The 16146-nt window shown below is 42.2% G+C and overlaps 1 protein-coding gene across 1 annotated transcript in view; it reads left to right on the top strand.

Moving 5' to 3' along the window:
* PRIM2 (DNA primase subunit 2) overlaps positions 1–16146 on the top strand; it is a gene marked incomplete at its 5' end in the record, with an annotated part of 266474 nt that overhangs the window by 192447 nt on the left and 57881 nt on the right. Inside the window, 2 exon segments of the mRNA XM_025204487.1 lie at positions 8256–8382; positions 10496–10578. Of these exon segments, the coding sequence (XP_025060272.1) occupies positions 8256–8382; positions 10496–10578 (210 nt within the window).

Genomic DNA, 16146 nt, shown 5'->3' with positions numbered 1-16146 from the left:
AAGGTCAGGCCTGCTTAAGGGAGAGAAGCACCTGAACTTGTCGGGTTGGAAGACCTCAGGCCCTGGTGTAAGGGGTGGAGGTGTGGCCTGAGAGAGGGGTATAGCAGTCTGGTGAGGGGCCAGGGGTGAAGTAGGCTCATAGTTGAGCAGTCACTCGGTTCTATTCGGGTGAGGGTTATGGGAGAGGCCCAAAAGACCATGCCAGGGCTGACTGAGGGGTGGAGAGCAAAGCCCAAGGATCTCTTTGAGTAGAGCGGTGTGAATGTGGCCTGGATAGGAAGTGTACAAAAGACAGGGTGAGAGCCAGTGGAGTGCAAGAGGCTGTGGTGAGAGGAGGGTGGTGTGTGTATGGCCCTGAAGGGGGCAGTATGATAAAGATCTAACTGTGTGGCTGGTTTAGCCCGGCTTTGAGTCGGAGTATTATCACACAGTGTGACATCTGCGAGGCACGGTACATGTATAGGGATGGTAGGAGCATGTATACATTGCCCATGGACATTTGGAAACCCCCCTAGTCACATTTAGTATATATAACATTTTTATGCACTGGTTGCTATTTTAAAAAGTCTGGGATTTCCATTTTTAATTTACCCTGCCCTACTACTGCTTAAATAATTAGATTTTTTTTTTATGCTTTTCATGATAAACTTACAACTAGACTTTTCAAAACTATTACTGGTAATTATAGGATTTATTTTTTGAGCGTTCTGTAATTAAGTGGAGCAGATGTAAGTACAGCTTTACAAAATGGACTGGATAGCTGGATGCACCGTATAAAGGCAAAATTCTGGTGTCAGCTAAGTTCAGCAAAGTTATCCAACTTCACACTGGCGAAGTGTAGAATTTGTGAATGAATGTGCCATTGCCGGGGTAGGTTGTGCTTAGATTCATAGATGTTAGTTTGGAAGAGACCTCAGTAGGTCATTGAGTCCGACCCCCTGCACTGGGCAAGAAAGAGCTCTGGGCAGGGGTGCAACAACCACCACCTTCCCCCCTAAATGGGTTGCTACACTGGAAGCTGGAACAAAACTGCAACACAGCTCAGTGGTATAAATTAGCTGATTTAAAATGGTAAGGTTTCTTAAGAGGTATGTGCCCCCTATGACTTAATGCTGTGTTTTAGCACTCAAGAAAGTAGAAAGGTGCTTGTCCAGTCTCCTTTTGAAGACTCCCAAGGTAGGGGAGAGCACCACCTCCCTTGAAAGCCCATTCCAGATTCTGGCAATCCTTACTGTGAAGAAGTTCTTTCTAATGTCCAACCAAAATCTGTGCGCCGTCAGTTTGTGGCCATTGTTCTTAGTTACTCCAGTGGGTGCCCTAGTAAATTGAGCATCTCCTATTCCCTGCCCCACAACCCCTGATAAATTTATAGGCAGCCACAAGGTCACCTCTGAGCCTTCTCTTGTGAAGGCTGAAGATCTAGGTCCCTTGGTCTTTCCTTGTAGGACCTTTACTGCAGGCCTCTGACCATATGAGTGGCCCTCCTCTGAACCCTCAAGATTCTCTGCATCACTCTTGAAGTGCGGCTCTTAAAACTGGATGCAGTGATCCAATTGCTTCCTGACCACTGCTGCATAGAGGGGAAGCATCACCTCCCTGGACCTGTTTGTCATACAACTGCTACTGCATGATCACTTCATCACATTGACGACTTACGTTCATCTTGGAGTCAACTATGACTCCAAGATCCCTTTCTGCTGCTGTGCTGCTAAGACGGTCATCCCCCAGCCTGTAAGTGTGTTGGTGGTGTTTTGCCCAGGTGCAGCACTTTGCACTTGTCTTTGTTGAACTGCATCCTGTTTCGTTCTGGCTTTTGGTATCATCTGCGAATTTGGACAGAGTGCTTTCCACGCCCTCATCCAAGTCACTGATGAAGACATGGAACAGCACCGGTCCAAAGACCAAGCCTTGCAGGACTCCACTGCCCGCATTTTTCCAGGTCAATATCGACCCATCCACCACCACCACTCTCTGGGTGCAACCCGTAAGTCAACTTGCCACCCACCTGACCGTGTAATCATCTACATCCCAGCCTGTCAGTTTATTTATGAGAACAGAATGAGATACTGTATCGCAGGCCTTCTTAAAATCTAGGTAGATGACACCTACCTTGACTCCTGCATCTAAGCATTTTGTGACCTGGTCATAAAAAGAAACAAGGTTAGTCAGGCAGGATCTACCTGCAATGAACTCATGCCGATTTTCTTTCAGCATTATTTCCCCTGCTGGGCTCCCACAAATGTGATTCTTAATGATTTTTTCCAGAGTTTTCCCAAGGTTAGAGGTGAGACTAACTGGCCTATAGTTTCCTGGTTCCTCCCTCTTCCCCTTCTTGAAAATAGGGACCACATTGGCCCATTTCCAGTCTGGGACTTGACCAGAGCACCATGAGTGCTTGAACAGCCATGCCAGCAGCTCTGCTATGACACTGGCCAATTCCTTCAGTACCCTTGGATGAAGTTCATCCGGGCCCGCTGATTTGAACACATCCAGCCCCTCCAAGTGCCCCTTCACTAAGTCTGCACTAACAGTTGGTGGGCTGGCGTCCCTTCTGTGTCTATGATCCAGTTGGGCGATTTGGCTTGGTCTGTGTCTAGGAATACAGATGCAAAGAACTTATTGGAGGGCTCAGCTTTGTCCCCCCTCTCTGTCACCAATTGCCCTAGTTTGTCCTGTAGGGGTCCTATGCTATCCTGCACCTTCCTTTTGTTGTCCTTAATTTTTGTTGCCAGGCTAAGGTCTAATCCTGCTTTGGCCTTCCTAACTGATTACCTGTAAGTGCAAGCCAGGGAGGTATACTCCTCGTTGCTAACTACCCCCTGTTTCCACAGCTTGTATCCCTCTTTCTTTGCCCTTAGGCTTTCCTGGACTTCCCTGTGCAGCCAAGAGGGCTTCTTGGCCCCTTTGCCCCCTTTTATGCACAACAGGATTGTCTCCTTCTGCGCCCATAGGATTCCTCCCTTGAGGAACAACCACCCTTCCTGGACCTCCATTTCACCAATGCTCTTGAGCTTTAACGCCTCACTACTAATCTCCTGAGCACACTGAAGTCAACCTTTCTGAAGTCTAGCACTTCAGCCCTGCTGCTTAGTTTACCCTTCCTTTGCCAGATTGTGAATTTAATCAATCGATGGTCACTATTCCCTAGGTTACCTTGTACCTGCAGATTCCCCGCCAGGGCTTCCCCTGTAGCTAACATCAAGTCCAGCAAGGCATTTCTCCTAGTGGGATTATGTAGCTCCTGCATTAGGTGGAGGTCCTGTATGCAGGGTAAGAACCTACATGAGGGGTTAGATTTGGCTGACTGCTCCTTCTGTCACATGTCAGGGTAGTTTAGGTCACCCGTGACAACCATATCTCTTGACCATATGGCCTCTGAGAGCTGTCTGGAGAATTCCAGGTCTAGCTCATCCTCCTGGTGTGGTGGTCTGTAGTAGATCCCCACTACCAAGTCCCTTACTCCCCGACCCCCTTGTATCCTGACCCACAGTACCTTGGTTTGGCCCTCTTTCTTGATTATAGAGGATGTATATTGTTCCTTAACATAGAGAGCAATACCCGCCTGCTTTTTCCCCCACTCTATCCCATCTGTACAACCTGTAACCTTTAATGTCTCCTGCCCAATCATGAGTAGGGTCCCACCAGATTTCAGTTAGTCCAACCAGGTTGAAGTTGTTGCTTGCAAGCAGGAGTGCAAGTTCCTCCTGCTTGTTCCCCATTCTCCTAGCATTAGTGTAGAGACATTTAAGCCCCCAGAGGGGTGGCCTTGTTACCCCCCTGTCTTGATGTCTATCAGGCCCCTTAGTGCTTACCCTAGTGCTTACCTGGGCTGATCCAGTGCATTGCTTGTGGTTCGCTGATCCTAGGTTCTCCTCATCCTCTGCTTCCCTGTCCTCTGATGAACATAGTTTAAAGCCCTTCGGAGGAGATCAGCCAACCTGTAAGTGAACAGACTCTTGCCTTTAGAAGAGAGATGAAGACCATCTCGTCCCAGGATGCCTCTGTCATGGAAGTGCGGATTGTGGCTGTAGAAGCCAAAACCCGCATGATGGCATCAACTCTAGAGCTGCAGGAGTTGTTAGATTATATAAGATATTTTCAGTATACCTTACGATTCCAGATTTGCATGTACTGTGTATTACTTTTACTGTCATAATGTCTAGGAATTCCAAATCATGAACCAGGATCCTGTTGTATTACAACTGTACAAATGGAACTAAAGAGACACATCCTGCCTCAGAGAGCGTACTACTATATTTACTTGAATAGAAGATGACCCCCCAATAATTAGATTCTGTATATGGAAAATTTACAAATTTGTTATAATTTTCCAGGTATAAAATCTGATTAATAGAGGTTTGCCTTAAATTTGTCCCCTTTCCACTGCTACAGCAGGGAAAAAAATCGGGGGTGGGGGGGGCAGGTAGCCCTTTGCTCTACTTTTCTCCAATTTTTTTTCCCTTCCCCCTCTCCTTACTGTCAGACCCTGCTCTCCCTGAGGACATGGAAGTGAGGAACAAATTTGAAAACAATAACCTTGAAATTAAACTTGTCAATAGCAATTTGCATATAGTACCCATGCACTTAATTTATCCAGATTAGATGTATGTTAACTTTTTATAAAACTGCTGTAAGTTTTAGTACAGGTACTCCATAAACATACTTTTGAGCAGCAGTTTGGCACCTACTTACATGTAGTACAAACCATGCATGATTTTAGTCTGAAGCCAAAAGCTTGTGGTTTACCATATAGTTCATTAGGCTTGAGCCCCACAAGAGTCATCAGCATTTCAAGCCATGGTGACCCCACAGCTCTGCACTGTATGTACTCCAGAACGTGTTTCCCCCCTCCCCCCCCACAAAGGATCCAGTTCCCACTTATGACTGGAACTGGGTGTTCTTGTCAGAAATCCTGGGATGCTCCAAGAATTTATATGCAGATGAGGCACAGAGCAACCTGGTCCAATTTCACCTCATGGAGGGTGGGGCCACACTAATCATATGTGCCAGACTGAGAGAGGAGATGATGGAGGGATTCTGGGTGAACAATAATCAATGTCATGGCTCCCCATGACTTTTAAAAGTGTCAGTGGTGAGGGGGACTGTGCTTAATGGGCAGTAACATATATCTTATTCAGATGGATAAGATATATCTATCTATCTATCTATCTATCTTATAGTAGTTATATCTACTAACCCATTCTTGTGGTAGGTTCCCATCAGCATGTTTGCTCAATGTGGGCCATGTGTTTTATTGTCATGTTCAATGTTGGTTGCATTTAATCATCTTCATAGTTGGTTTCCATTGCTGAGCACATGCTGCTTTTGGCAGCAGTTTAATGTTAGATAACTTATTTAGTGAGATTTCCTTGTATGTGATAGTAAGACAAGGGGCTTTTTTCCCCATGTTAATTGGTGGCGACGGGGGACTGACCTTGTTTTGTATTCAGGTAAATATGATATCTAAGGCTCTTCATAAGCACAACTGTAAAGGAGAGAGGGGAGTTGCTGCTGGCTAGTACACATCAGCTATTTTGATGCATCTTTTACATTTGCATGTTCCTGCATGCAATATAAGTCAGCCAAGTTGCCTTAACTTTAACCCTAAATAAAGTGGGGTTAAAGTTGCAAGTCTGTCAAGCAGCAAATCAGTCAGGAAATTGGAACCTACGAACTGTTGTTGGATGTTGTGCGATGAAGGAAGCTGCAGTGGTTTGGACACATCAGGAGGAGGCCAGACATCCATGCCAACACCATAATGCAGAGTGCAGCAGTGGGGGAAGAGAAAAGGAAGTAGATCCAAGAAAAATTGGGAAACCAGTATTGAGGACCGAATGGGGCTTCAACAGACAGAGTGTACAAAGCCAGCCAAACACAGATTGGAGGAGGGTTGTTACAGCATCTAAGATGCCCCAATGGTCACAGCAGCCTTGGACTGACTTGAAAGTTACAACTTTTTGTAATTTGCTAGAAGTGCGATTGTTATGTCTGTCCATACTCCAAATGAAGATGAAGACAACAGATGGCTTTAGATAGTCACAAGGAGGATTCAAGAAAACTGAGAGCTGCATCTAGCTAGCCTGTCCCAAGGCCATTTTAGTATGGCACATCTGTTGCTTCTATTTACTGCAAGACCTGCTTCTCAATCTAAAATAATGAGTTTGGTAATAAAAGTAATTTCTTTGGGCATTAAAGGAAGTGATGTGAAAAGTATAGCTCAAGATTTTTACTATACAAAGCTGTTAAGGGGATATTAATTTTCTGTCAAACTAAGCAATGCAGTGTGAAGCATTAAAGATTCACTTCTCACTTGCAAGAGCACATTACAGTATTGCTGCTCATTCAAATACCTATTTCAAGAAAGTGAAATCCTATGCATAGAATGATGCATGGTTCCTTGGGAAAATAAAAAAAACACAATACTAGCACATGGTTATGTAATTAAAGGCTTATCTTTATATACTCCCCAAGGGAAGATAATTAAGGCAACAGGAGCAACCAACTGCCTATTTTTTTTTTTTTAAAAAATGTTAAAATGTTCAGCTGTTACAGGCAGCTGAAAATAGACAGCTACATCATTATGAATCATATTTCAGCCGTAAACCTTTTGCATTGCAGCTACTAATCAAATTGTTGTATTAGACAGCAGCAGAACATGGCTGTTATCTAGTTTAGATAGGATGGTCCATTATGTTCGTTGTGCTTGAGGACCCCTCTACATATTATGTGTATCATACAATTACCATGTTAACTGTGCAATTAAATTAGACCAGCTGCAAGGACAGATTAACTGCCATGCTATAAAAAGGTCCAGCCAGCTATAAAGTTATTGCTGGAAAATGTGTAATAACTATATAGTTGGTTGCTATCCAGCATTAATTTGCACTTGTAGCAGGGCCTGCCTCTGGGGTTGGGAGTCCATCAGCTGAGGGGACTCTCAGCTCTGGAACTGTGGATGCAGGGTCTTGACCAGGGATAGGTAATTATCTCAGGTGGAGGGCACAGTTTTACATATGTCGCAATTTTTGCTTCCTGTCCCGTCAACAGCGAGCAATGTGAAACAAAAACCGCAGCGTATTTAAAATGCAGTTTTCGCCTCCCAGCCACCAGGAAGCAGTGGGGCCAATGCACCTATCCACCAATCAGCAGCAGGTGGATGCACAGGGGGAACTCCAAGATGAAAGGACCCACCATGCTGTCAGCTGGGCCTGTGATTTAAATCAGGCCCTAGATGTAATGTAGACTCCAACAGTCATGCCTCCTGTCATGCACATGTGGCATGGCAGGAAGTGTGATTGTGTGGATTGCACATTAGATCCCATTGTGCTTTTACCTGCACATGTAGAGGGGCCCTGAGGAGTAGGAGTAGTCAGCAGCAGCTCAACCTGACCAAGCTTCGAAGAGGGGTAGGACTCCTGTCTCATGCTGTGCTTCCAGAATTAAAAAAAAATAGATTAAGGGGCTATGTGTCATCAGTGGGGCCAGTTAAGTTATTCTGGTTCCATGTAGGTTAATTCTATAAAACAATCAGATTTTTGTGAAGAGCTGGGCTCACCTGAGCAACATAAGTTTGAGCCTAGGAAAACGCAAGAAACTAAGGATTGGAGCAAAACTCTTTTATAAAGTGAATCAGAGAAGGACCAGCTGATCTTAAGTTTACAGTTGTTGCAATTTGCTAAGAAAGAAATTGCTGTTCTCAAATATGCAGGGGAATATCAAGTAGAGGAGTGCCAATATTAGAATACTGTATCCATTCATTAAAAAATAAATAAATAAATGAATTGGTAAGAATTCCGAAAAGAGCTACAAGAGAGATCTTCCAAGAGGGACTAAGAACCTCAGTCCATTTAATTTATCACAAAGAAGGTTGAGATTGGATTTGATCATAATCTATAGGGCAAAAAAAATATGATGGTAGAAGGGCAGTAAACTGAAGTAAACTGTTCAGCATGTGAAAACTAAAGATTCAATGAGTCTATCTGCTATATTCCCATGCATCACATGGTTCAAAATGTCAATCATCTTCTTTATAAATATAGTATTTAAAAAAAATCATTGCCTTTTAAAAATCTAATGTAACCTACTCAGTATGTATTGCCCAGAAACAGTAACATGGTCTTGTTATTGTCATTTGAATGGGTTTCCTAGGCTTGTTTTTATAGGACACTATATAATCCGGCAGAGTTGATGGAATCGTTGACACAATGTTCAGTTCCTGTGCAAATATTCTGCTTTTTAATGTTTTTACCATTCAGTTTGACAAAGGATATGCCTACAGCATCCGCCATAACTATGGAAAAGAAGGCAAGAGGACTGATTATACACCATTTAGCTGCATGAAGATTATTCTATCCAATCCACCAAGTCAAGGGGATTATCATGGTGAGTACTTAAAAACAGAAGATTCAGAATATGTGGAGGTTCAGCACTTCTGGGAGAGAACTGATTGGATGGCTAAATTGCTAGAAACTAGTTTGTAGCTTATGCCAATCATTGCTGTCAAGTTAGTGCTCTATTACTCTTCTGGTGATTTGTCTTATTAATGAAGTACATCAAGCAAGAAAAATTAATTCAAGAATTTTTCAATCTTTGCTCTGCCAAACTCTTCGCTGTTTTTTACTTCGTGGCTATACTCCTTTCTACTTTGCTTTGTTTTGTTTCAGAAAATACACTAGAGTTACTCATCTTTTCTCGCAAACTGTCAAACCTACTCCAGTGATATTGAATTCATTCAGTTTTCAAAGGACAAATCACTGAGTAACAGTATTAGATTTTTAATCTCGCGATCATAAAGTAAGAACAGCTAATGAGAGATAAGGGGTTTTGTTTTATATTTTATTGATCAAACTGTTTAGTTGGGAAAGATGTTGAACAAGCTTTGAGACATGAAGTGCTCTTTTTCCCTATTGAGAGTGATTGAGAAATTTTAATTTTACATATTAGTGTACGTGACACAAGGCTAGATATAGATGCATGAGACTCCTGCTGCAGCGCTTGTACATGTACTCAAGCTAGTTTTATATTGGCTCAAGTACTGCTAGCAGCATAGCCAGGACTGTTCTTCCAGATACTGTTTGACAGCAAATGACTGCATATAACATGGTCCCATAAGGGAAAGACTTTATGGCTGGGGACAAACATTACACATAAGCCAGTGTAAGTGATCAGAAACAGGTTTAAACCTGTAACAGAATAGAAGTTCAGCACACGTAAACTGATTTTAAAACAGCCAAACCTGGTTTAAGATAAACCTGAATGGATGTAGTATCATACTTAACTGGTTTAGGTTAAACCGATCTATCGAACTTCTGTCCCAGATCCCCTCCTAACTCAAGTTACCTTGCAGTTCCCCAGGATGTTTTCCACCCTGCTGCACCCCTCTTTGCAGGGTGGCCCACTAACATGGCTCATGCTCTGCTGCTTCAGCCCAGCACCTAGCTGGCCCTACCTCTGGGCTGTCACAGAGCCAGGCACATAGCTCCTCTGCTCAACTGCGGCTCCTGGCGCGAGAGGGTGGGGGGAGGGGGAAGGAGGGCATGGGGTCCCAACATAGCCATCGGGTCATCCCCCCCCCCCCCCCCCCCCCCAACTCCAGCTCTGGGCTGCTTGCTGGCTGAGCTGGGGCTGTGCAGACACTGAGGAATGCATCTGTCTTGGCTCCCCATGTACACCCCATCAGCTTGGGGCTTTGTGCTGACCCAGCTGGGGCTATGTAGACCCTGAGGAAAGTACCAGGCATCAGACCCTGGAACAGGGCACTGCGGGATGTTGGAGGAACAAGCATAGAGATGTTTGGAGTGTACAGAAGTTTTAGGTAACACTTCAGAAGGAAGTGCTCTAAACAGTCTCCATTTTTAGGTTAATTTTTTAAACATTTTGACCATTTTTGAGGCGCTTCTTTATCCGTGTATGTCTATAAATTCGCTGTTTAAAGTATAATAACAGTCTTCAGAGTGTTTCAAACAATCTCTCCCTAGGCTCAGTCATCTGTTTGGTTTTGTTCATTTTTAGTGGTGGAATTCATGAAAATAATATTTTTCAATAAGGAATAAATCCTGTCATACTCTTTAATAGAAGACAATCCTTTTACTTTCATTTTCTTGACTGTTGGTTGTGTGTCCTGTTGCTTCTTAGGCATAGGTTTTTTGTATTTGACACTACTCTTACATGACACAGTAGTAAAGCTGTTTTGACTGCCTATGCTTGTTAGTAAGGGACCTAATTAAAGTTGTTTTCCACTCAATGAATGAGAATCTTGGCCTGCTTATGTTGTAAGGCTTTATGTAACTCTTCAGCCTGTAGTGTCGTGATAAACCATACTGTGAAGTAGTCATTTAGAAAAAGAGTAAAGCATCTCACACATGGGCAATTAACTTTTTTATTAATAAACTGTTTAAACAATTAAGAGCAGCTTAGTCTGTCTCTTGAGTGTATTATTGTGCTAACTCCAGGGTAAAGAGCCTTGTTTGTGAGCTTGCTTGTGTTTTGTTGTCAGGATGCCCATTCCGCCACAGTGATCCTGAGCTGCTGAAGCAGAAGCTCCAGTCCTACAAGATCTCTTCCACTGGGATTAGTCAGGTAAGGGTATTCTGTGTGGAGTTCTCAGTAATGAAGCATCAGGCTCTGCCTTTCAGTTTTATTTTGTATCTGTGTAGTAATACCATGTACATCTTAACAGAGTTTATGGGAAATATCTCTTCATGTAAAAGAATTAAGTCAGGATCCTGGCTTTTCTGCTTTAGCATTTTTGCTGACAAGGCTGATTTCACCCAGCTGCTAAGTGGAATCATACCTTTCCCCCCCTGAATAAGTTTCTAAGCCCATTATTGTTTTTATACTCCAGTGCTGACAATATGACACATTTGTTTCAGTAGTGTTTCATACTGCTGAAGCACCTATTAAGTACAGACTATTGAATTGTCTTGGAAAATGCTAAATGCTTCAGTATATTTTTCAAAGGAAGCATTAAAAGTATTGCTTGGAAGCCTGATTTATGTGTAAGTAGTAGATGAAGAAAGAAAAACATTTCGACACTGGAGAAATAGCATGCTATAGTTGGTCTGGCTGGGTAGGTAAGTATATAAAGGTATAAGCATTCCTGTGGTTGGAAGAAGCCAAAGGGATCACTGTTTTCATTGAGCTAGTCCAGCAAAGAAATTAAAAAAATGAGTACTGAAGTTGACTAAAACCTATTTTAAAGTTGTTAATCAGCAGACAATATTTTATTTGTAGTATGTGCTATTCTGTTATTCATAGATAGCTGAATAAGTAGTAAATTTTGAAAGCCCCACTGAGTGTAGCCTTCCTTGGTTATAGCTGTAGAAATAATCAGTACAGATTAAATAGAAATAGTATGTAGTAATGAATAAAAAATTATGTCCTTACATAAATATTCTTACCCAGTTGTGGACAGTCCCAAACTGGTCCACTTCTACACAACTTTTTACTTTTGCTAATCTAGGAATTAAATCCTTCAACATTGTTCATTTTAAGCATGTTTCAGCATGAAAAATTTCCTCCTTCAGCTTTTTTCCTTTTTATAGGCTTCATATCTTAATGCTACTTTTAAATTTTCTCACAGCTGATTGCTGTGATGATTAATTAGAAGCAATTGCGTTAGCACTTCTTTAGTATGTATTGATATGCTTCATCAGAGATTGCTCCTATGTATTTGCATGAAGGAGCAATGCCTGCAGTTCAGCCTTAGATCAGGTAAGTCCAGGGGGGTTCACTAAGGTTCAGGTAAGTAGGAGTGGGCTTCGCTAAGGTGCTATATTAGAAGCTACTTTAACCACCATTTTTGGAAGTGTTGTTTTTAATGTTAACATTTTTATGCATGGATCTTAGGGCTTCTACAAGCAAAGGTAAATATAATCATTATCATTTAATAGATTGGGAAAGAGAAGTAGAGACAGGTGAAGTGACATTCTCATGTGCACTTGAAGGTCAGTGGTACAAACGGAAGAGTAAAATGATTTTTCTTTTTGAGTAATTTGCACATGCGTCACCTTGCTTCTGAGATTTCTGACCACAATGATGCATCCAAAAACATGCGCCCTAAGATTCTTTATGCTTTACACTGGAGGTGTAAATAGTCTGGTAGTCAGACCTCAGTTTAATTCACCCATTCGTGACTTGAGATGAAGCTGCTCACCATTTAATTTCAGCCCCTCAAAAACCCTTTGCTTTACCTCTCAGCATTCTAGCTCATTGTCTTGGTAAATCAGAGTGCTTAGTTTTAGTAAATCATAGCTTTGATGCCTCTTGCTAACCTCTTAATTCTGTCAAGTCTCCTTCTGTATCCAGAAAGGCCTCCTCATAACCTCCTGATTTCAAACAGTGTCCCTCCTGTGAGCGGGCAAAATAATAGACAGTTGCTGTATCTGTTGTTCAGATACATCAACTGTTTCAGTTCCCTGAAGCTAGTGTTCCTCTACCTCAACATTTAATTGAATTTTGTAAGGTATTACCCACCCTGTGCCTGAGGTTCTGAGTGCCCATGAGGGGGAAAAAGTAGAAATCCTCAGTATAGTGAATAAGTTCGTCCATTCTAACAGGTTGGTGCTGTCTATTGACCTTAGTATCCGCAGCGTTTGTAATCTGTTCTCCTGTTTGTAATACATCCCTGTCTATGTTTTCTGTTTGTTTGTACATTTATATTGGTTAATGTTGTTTATTAATACACTTTCTTAATTCAGTTTTTTTGTGTCTGCATTCTGATAGTGTCAGATGGGGCTGGGCTGTAAGCTAATATCTGACCAACTGAATCCTTAAATCCACCAATCTACAGAGATAATATTTCACGAAGCTCCCCTGAGGTTTTGAGGAGAATTAACAACCCGGAGGGCCCTGTGGTTGTTAAATAGAGACCCTTGGGGCCTTCACTAAGGCAGGCTATTAAGGCAGCATCAATGCCTATGGCATCTCAAGCTTTTGTTTCATCCCAGAGCTCAATTCTATTGATGTCCCCTTCACTCTACCAGTATGATGCCACCATCTTCTGATACCAACAGAAACCCAGAGAACAATAGCAACTCTACACTTGTATGCCATTGACCATCCTGAAGTACCAATAAGCCTTCTGATGTACTTTGTTAGTGCTGGATGATAGCTATGGTGTGGAGGATTTAGAAGACTCTCTCAAAGTATTCCCTCCACCTTTCTTCAGTTTGCTATCTGGTGTTAAGAGGATCATCTTTACCTAGGTACTAGGATGGTCATCACCTGTCACAGGTTATGATTTTCAGTGCTGACTATACAAGGGTCCTAATCACTGATCCCAACATGGCTGTATTAGGACTTATAGACCCCTTAAGGGAGAGAGAACTTTTTTAACTGGCCCTCCAATCCCCATAATTTTGTGACCAGTGGTTTCTGTACCTAGAATGATTTTACCAGTTTGTTCCCAGAATATGAACATTTGGCTGAAACTTTGCTCCCACCTTGAAACCTGGGGAGGACCTATCCTAATTTGTCTTCAGACAAGGTAATGATTTTCATCAACAACTGGATGATATCAAGAGGTTCTAAGATGTCTGGGGAAGAGTAGTGGCAATTCAGCAAATTCCTAATGAAGAGGTCCCTACTGCTGAAATGATTAAAACTTTCTTTTCAAATTTTCTTTTGGAAACTATCTGGCCCATTCCATATCACCACAGAACAGTGATTTTGTGGATATAAAGTTCGTTACTTTATCCAGATTTACTCAGTGTCTACCAGCACTGCAGTTACTTTCTTCATAAGAATTTTCTACAACTCAAGGCATTCAAAACAGATGTCCAGGGAGAAGTGTACTGAAATTTCATTTTTCTTCAGTTATGTTACTAAAACTCTGAATACCATAGCAAATACTACCCTTGGAACAATCTAGGGTCTTAAGAGTAAGATTTTTACCACAAATATCAGGATACCCCTGAGCAGACCCAAATCTCAAGTGGGGTGGGGATTTGCTGTACACCTAAAACTGATCCTGCAAATGACCTCATGTCACAGAATGTTTCCAGTGGGGTTCTTGCTCAGGTCCACTGTGGCCTTGTCTAGTCTTGGAGAGTGCCCTTGATGCCAGCCCAAACATAGCTTCTACAGTGGGGGGGAAGGGGCTGGCTCTTAAACACTCTGAGATCCTGGCCTGTTGGTCCCCAACCCTCCGTGGCCCTGAATCAAGCTCAGCTGATCAAACTTCAGCTCCTGAGACATGGACTTTATCTCTTGCTGAGGAGAACAAATGCAACCTACAGCTCCAAGCAGCAAAACAGACTGCTTATTTGAATAAAGGCATTTATTGGGTCTAAGACCACTCAGTTTTTTTGCCTCCCTCCAAAGGGTTAAACAGTCCCTCTATCCCCAGTTCAGTCTGCACAGGTATGAACACCCCAAAGGTACTCAGCTGTTCCCTTTCCAGTCTGTTCAGCTTCTGAGCCCTAAAGGCTGTCCCACTAGGCTGTGTCTTAGGACCCCTCTCCTCACAAGATCACCTTGCCTTATCCATTGCCTTCCTTATTTCATTCAGCTTCTAAGGCTGGTCCATTTTCCACTAGGAGGTCCAGTTTAGCCCTTTTGACTCCTTTTGGGTCCTCCTTTGAACCAACAGCATCATGCTGTTTACTGTATCTGTCAGTGAAGAGGATGTTTCCTCTTGCCACTAGTAGTTCAGCAGTGAAGTTAGAGAATATTTGGGCAGCCATGGTGAAACTCCACATTTCATGGTTTTTCATGCAGATACGATGTCTGAGAATACCTCCCATATTCCTCTTGAAGATTATGGAGTACACAGATTTACCTTCTTGTGTTTTTCATACGCATTAAGGACTCAATATAAATTGTGCTACGGTCATTTACTTGTGAAGGTCAAAGCTATTAGTTTCTTAGTTTGTTTTTTTTGGCCAAAGGGGAGGGAGTGATGGGCAAAGTTATCTAAAGCCAGGATCAAAATCCCAGTGGATTTTACATTGTGTAAGCAGATTTTAGGCATGTAGGCTTACCTACAACTGTTGGGGTAGAAATATATTTTGCCAAATGAAGTGGATCACCTGTGCCAAGATGCATCTCAGCACAGCTGATCTGCTGCGTTGGGTGAAACCTATCGTCTGGAGATCCTGAGGATGTCTTGGTAAGCAGGGAAACCCCAACTTTTCCTGCTTATTGAGGTGTGCCCCAGAGATGCCAGATGCCAGGGGTGCATCTCTGTAAGTGGGGAAAGCTGGGTATGTGCTTCTGGGGCTTGAGGGGCCCAATCTTGCATAAGAATTCAGGAAGTAGCTGCCTGGGGTGGCTGGACGGTGCAGGCAGCTTCAAGCTACTGCCATGTTCCTGCCATAAAGTAAATAGACGTCTGACCCTAAACAGCAGCACAAATTGATGCCAGTATGTCATCAGTTACTGAAATTCAGACAAATCAAGGAATATTCAATCCTCCATCTTTGTTGAAAACCTACAAAAATATTGCTTTTCCTTTGGGAGTTGATCATTTGAAATTAGGATTTCTCGCAGACTGGCAGAGATTTAAAAAAAAGTTTCTTATATAAAACTGTACAGAGGGAAGCCTTTACTATACCAGACATGGTCATTAAATAAATTTACAACTTGCTGTAATTTGCTTTCATAAAGCCTAATCCAAATATTTATAGGTTTATGATTTAAAAACATGTTGTTTAATTATATAGTGCCATAAATGTGTAGAGATAATTTTATAAGAACCATTTTTATGTTTGCTGACTTAGGATCTTATACTCTGTGGTTTGTAGCACTCTAGGTTGTTCAGAATGGTACATTCTCCCTGTCTGTTCTAATCAGGGATCTTGGTTTTCTCTGTTTAAAAATCACAAATTTTCTGACTGAAACACCCAAAATTTGCATTTTTCCATGATTAAAGTGAAACATCAGTATATATAGGTATCAGTTGAACACAATGTTTTATTGATGTATTTATAATTTTAAAGCAATCTGGAAGCTTACCAGTGCCTCAGTCATTATAATAAAATAAATTCTAAGTACTTATATATTTTGGAGTTTGATTTTGTTTGATCATAGAAAATCAGAGCTCCCTCTGCCCCACTCATTTACCAGAATGTGGGTCCAGCTGTGGCTGTCCACCCTCCTGCTTTGTGAACTGAGGAGCCCTGGTATGCCAGCGCCTTGTCCATGCTG

Source organism: Alligator sinensis, unplaced genomic scaffold (genome assembly GCF_000455745.1).
Source record: "Alligator sinensis unplaced genomic scaffold, ASM45574v1 scaffold482_1, whole genome shotgun sequence".
Classification (NCBI taxonomy): Eukaryota; Metazoa; Chordata; order Crocodylia; family Alligatoridae; genus Alligator; species Alligator sinensis.
The sequence above is the reverse complement of the archived record's forward strand: the minus strand, read 5'-3'. Positions and strand labels throughout refer to the sequence as shown.